The sequence below is a fragment of the Pithys albifrons genome, chromosome Z, assembly GCF_047495875.1.
Source record: "Pithys albifrons albifrons isolate INPA30051 chromosome Z, PitAlb_v1, whole genome shotgun sequence".
In the NCBI taxonomy this organism is placed as follows: Eukaryota; Metazoa; Chordata; class Aves; order Passeriformes; family Thamnophilidae; genus Pithys; species Pithys albifrons.
In genome coordinates this window covers 40,312,242-40,317,335 of record NC_092497.1, presented here as the reverse complement: position 1 = coordinate 40,317,335, position 5,094 = coordinate 40,312,242, and the positions used below count along the sequence as shown (strand labels likewise).

Below are 5,094 nucleotides of genomic sequence, written 5' to 3'. Positions count from 1 at the left end.
GGAGGGAGGAAGAGCAAGGGCAGATCGTAGTAAACAGAGATGTGAGATTTCCTTTCCAAAAGCCCATATGTTTCCTTCTTCATCAGTCCAAGACTTTCCTTTAAGGAGGTCTAACCCCAATAAATTGGTAGGAAATTTACCTAAAATCATGGTGGTTTCAACTGCTTTCTCCTCCCCTGGTAACCAGCATCTTACCTTTGCTGTTATCTGGGGCTGTATGTTTCCAAAAGTGTCTGCAACAAACATGAGGGAGTGATTCCACATGCAGATGCATCTTCAAGTTTCAAAGCAGATATCTGAGCACCAGTATCTACTAGAAAAGTGACAGGAGTTTTATGAGGACCAATAGGACAGGTTATTAGCAAGTCACCTTTAGAATTTTTGGTAAGCCTTCAAATGTAAATCCAACTTTCACCCCCTGGCTCACCTATTGAGGATGAAGTGAGGAGTTTCCCGTCACCTCCTCTTTTTGTAGTTCCTCCAGGGGAGGGGCGGTAGCAGCTTTAAGGGATCCCCCTTTTGCTGGCCACTCTTGAATTAATATTTCTAATTTATTTGTGGGTTGGCCATCCATTAGGGATTCCGGGATTCCCTTTTGCAAGCCTGTAATCCACAGGGTATTCCGTTTTTCCCTGTGAGTCCCCGTATTTGTGGGTGTTCCCTGCCCAGGAGAAAATGTTACTTTTCAGAGTTTTACTGGAGGAATAGTTGTTTTGCATTCTGTTCGTCGAATTGATTTAGAATCAGTAGTAACTGAAGGTACTGGACCATATTTTCTTCCATAATTAATTAACTCTTGTGCTACCTCCCCCCAGGTCCAGATTTTATTTTTATTTTCTCTGCGGTAAGCGCCAGGGCTTAAAGCAGCTTCTAAAGTGGCTGCAGCCCTTTCTTCTTTGGTGAGACTTTCTATTTGTCCCTTTAGCTGTATGCCTATGGGTTTCAAAGATTCAGGGAGGCCTCGGATAAGAGGGATCATTCTTTCAGGGTTTACCAGCAGCATCATAGGAGATTCACGTCTTGGTGTTAATTCTCTGTCATGCATCATTTGTAAACAAGCGGCCTTTTGAACACTCTCCACAATTTGATTAACATTTCCCACTATTGCCAGAGGACCTCCCCTCTCTAGGGGGCTGAGCCCCCCAGCCCAATAGGCTGCTCTTTGGGTTATAGACCAGGGAGCACGGTTGTCTCCTGTGGTCAGAAAAACTCCAGCTCCCCAAAATCCCTCAGCTTCTTTTTCTGATAACAAAATTTGATCACCTCCTGTGAGAGAGACTCTCCAAACATACTCAGTTTCAGATTCTCTAGGGGTTCTGCTGTATTCCTTTTTCAACTTAGCCAATTCAGTTGCTGTATAAGGAATTTCTTTTGTAGTTATTTGGGATGTGTCATCATCTGACCCCTCATATGTATATTCGGTTTTAATCAGGGATCGCAGGGCAATAGCCTGCTTTTCAACTTGGTCACACAAAGGTTTTAGGTCAGAGATGGGATATATTTCTTTAGATGACTCCAGCTCTGTTTCTTTTTTCCCTTCTTTAATTATTCTTGCATATAACTCTTCTCTGAGTACTCTAGTGGTGGCTTTTTCATTCCTTATTTCTTCCTGGAGGACATTAACAGTAGTTTTCTGTTCCTCCAGCTGCATCTGCAAGGATTTAACTAAATCTTGCAGGGAGTTAACCACTTCTGTGTGACTTTTTTGCTGTTGTACTTTGTGGTTAACTGCAGTAATTAATGCAGCACCTAATACTGAACACACAATAGGTTTTCCTTTACCTTTTCTTGCTCTTACCCCAGCCCGCAGGGTAGAGATCCTATGAACAATTGCTTGAATATTACACCAATTATCTTGTGCCCACTCAATTCCTGGAGGAGATGGCTTAGCATGAAATTCATCTAATAGATTTATAAACACTTACACATCATTTTCCATATTACCACAAATTTGGAGTGAATACGTTTCCAGGGGGTACCTCTTGAAAGTTACAGCAAAATTTCCCCAAATTTTTCACTCCTCTTCTTGGAAAAGCCCCTCTTAAAAGATAATTTCTAAAATTACTCAACAAATCGGAGCGATCTTTTCCAGGGAGCCCCACTTAAAAGTTACAGAAAATTTTCCAAAGTCTCGCTCCTTTCCCTGGAAAGGTACCTCTTAAAAGTTAATTTCTAAAATTACACAACAAGTCGGAGAGATCTTCTTCAGGGAGCCCCTCTTAAAATTTACAGAAAATTTTTCAAAATCTCGCTCCTTTCCCTGAATAGTTACCTCTTAAAAAGTTACCATGTGCACATTAACTTCAAAAAACAAGACAAAAAACAACCAAACACACAAACAAACAAACTTGTAATGTCAAAGTCCTAAAGTCACAGTCCTAAAGTCAGAAAGGAAGGTACTTTTACTATGTTTGTAAGATATCTTACTCTCTTTGTCTTATCACAAAAATGATCGATCATAAAAAATTAACAATTATCAGATTTTTGGGATAAACAGTTTTGCTTCAAGAGAATCCTGCCCTGACTACACCAAATTAATGTGACGTTCAGATCTGCTTAATTTTTGATGCAGATTGAACTACAAGTTCGAATCATTCTCTTGAGCAAAATTAAAACTCAAACAAGTTATCTGTAAATACCAAAAACGGATTCTTTTTAATTGATTGCTAGAGAGATGCGAAAGGAAAAGAGGAAAAATAAGAAAAGTTAGGAAAATTGCTTAAGATTATTTATAGAAGCAGAGAAAAGATACCACCATGAAAAAACTACTTGAATGCCTTATCCATGTAACTGAGAGGAAGGGGGGGGGGGGGGGAACGCAGTTTCTCCTTCAGTGTCTGTTGACTGCAGGAAGATGGTGAGTCTTTGAAATGCAAAATGCCTGTTATTTCCCCTCGAGGGGACCGGCTGGCTTCTGGTGTAGCTGCAAAAGAGGGTGCTTTATTTTAGCCTGCAAGAGTAAGATTCAGAGAAAGGATATACCTCCACAGACAGTCACAGACTATTCGAGCTGCCAGGCAGCCTCGCTCTAGGCCGATGCTCTCTCTCCAGGTTGACAAGCAGTCTCTCTCTCGAGGCAGATGACGGCTGGTGGTGTTGGAAGGAAGGTAAGTGTCCTGGGTTGAGCTGGCAAATCGCCAACTGTCCAGGACAGAGTGAAAAGGGTTCCTCCTCCCCCCAACCAGCTAAGGGAAGAGAAGAGGGAGAGGGAAAAAAAAAGAAATTTCAAAACCAGGTTTATGCTGAAACTAACTACATGTATTTATACAGAAAAGAGAAAACTAAGAGAGAACTACAATATAACACACACTTACACAAGTTACATATATATAACAAGGCATAACTTCCCACTCCCCAATTAATACAAAGCAAAGTCTATTACACTAGATCTGTAAGTACTCTGAGAGACACATAGCAAGAAACAGAAAGAGTATAAGAACAAAATATTTCTACTTCCCTGAATGCAAACAAAATGCAAGCAGAGGCAACAGAAGCAGGGCCTAGCATAGTAGAGGAGCTGCTAGATGTCTTCCTCTTAGTGCAGCCATGATGGAACTAACCAAGGCACTCACACACTGGATTTTACACCCTTTAAGATGATGTAGTATGGTATGGAATACAATATTATTGGCTGGAAGAAGTCAGCTGTTAGCTAGCTCAGCCCAGTTTAAATCAGCTGACAATCCTAGGCCTAGCTGAACTTTAAAACCTAAATTTAGGCCCACCTGGCTAAACCCATAACAGTAAAACGAGCTGAGAGGAGAGATCAGAAGAAAACCAGGCAAGGCTTCCTGGTTTCTCCTTGTCTCTTGTTCCTCCAACTTCTGAATTCATCTTCAGGTTTTTATAATGCTTTTCCAACTTCTACACGTTTTTTAGCACGTAGTCAAGTCCAGATGTGGGAAACCGATCACAAAGGCAGGATCTTCTGGCAGGAAATATTTCCTTGAGAAAGCTTTTCCACGAAAGCTGACATAGCGATGTTAGCAGAATGTATTGAGAGGCAGAAAACAACGGAGAAACATATTTTTGACTTGTTTGCATGCTACAATTGGTCAAAGATACTGAAAATGAAAGACAGAACACTGAAAAATCTCATTATTTTTCTGCTTTTATATGTAATTATATGATTAATATTATAACCAGAAGAGCTGGTACGTTGCTGTATTTCACCTCAGTAGTGCACTTGCTAGAAACCCCCAGAATCTGCCTCCAATATCAACACAGAGCTCTCTGCAGCCCTGGCAGTGTCTGTTCATCTGCAGAGCTTCTATGGGGTGACAGGTTTGGAACAGCTTCCATAGGTCCAAAATCTGAAAGAGATTCTTACCTATGTCTTTCTCTTTGCAAGTGGAATGCAAAAATAATAAAAAGCATTTTGAACTGGAGACTCTTTTGGCATTGATCAGAAATATTAGGGGAAAGGTTACTCATCTGGGTGACTTTGAATATTAGTATATCAATACTGTTGAAGCACTGCAATCTGCCTTGTTTTTCTAAGCTTTAATTTAAAATGTTGTCCTTTATAATGTTAAGTTAGGTATAAAGCAGGAAGAAGATAAACATGATCAGTGAAAACTTATACACTCTGTGCCTACCCCAAAAACAGCAGAGATTTTTCTGTTCCGTTACACTCTTGCAAATCCAAAATATGCATACAGTCCGTACCTAAGCTACAAGTACATTCACCAATGCCATGTGGTCCAAATATATAATCATATTTAGAAGTCACTACCTGATATTGGTGCATTTCTTAACTCTAGAGTTAACTGACTCATTAGTTGTGTTTTCCCCACTGCTCAAGAGAGTATGAATACTTATATATAAGGAGCTTGCTTACCTCCTTCAAGAGTTTGCATGACCTGATTGCCCAAAATAGAAGTGTGAGCCGAGTCAGTAGTGCGGGAAATCCTTCCCAGTTCTATGTCTCTAAGTGGTAAAGCTATTTGGCCTTCATAAAACTTCAAGAAAAGCTTTGCTGTATAAGAGTTTTAAAGGTTGCATAATGCTTTTTTTGCCAAGTGGCATCTCAGATCTATTATATTAATTGTGGTTAGAATGCATTTCCAGACTGATAACTTTATCTGAAGAACA

General features: G+C 40.1%; 1 protein-coding gene across 1 annotated transcript; it reads right to left on the bottom strand.

Moving 5' to 3' along the window:
- Nucleotides 1-624: 624 nt before the first annotated feature.
- On the bottom strand, nucleotides 625-2,015 carry LOC139684835 (uncharacterized). The gene is given in 1 exon segment (XM_071581169.1): nucleotides 625-2,015. A coding segment is annotated over 1 exon segment (1,254 nt). The 5' UTR covers nucleotides 1,940-2,015; the 3' UTR covers nucleotides 625-685.
- Between the last annotated feature and the right edge of the window lie 3,079 nt (nucleotides 2,016-5,094).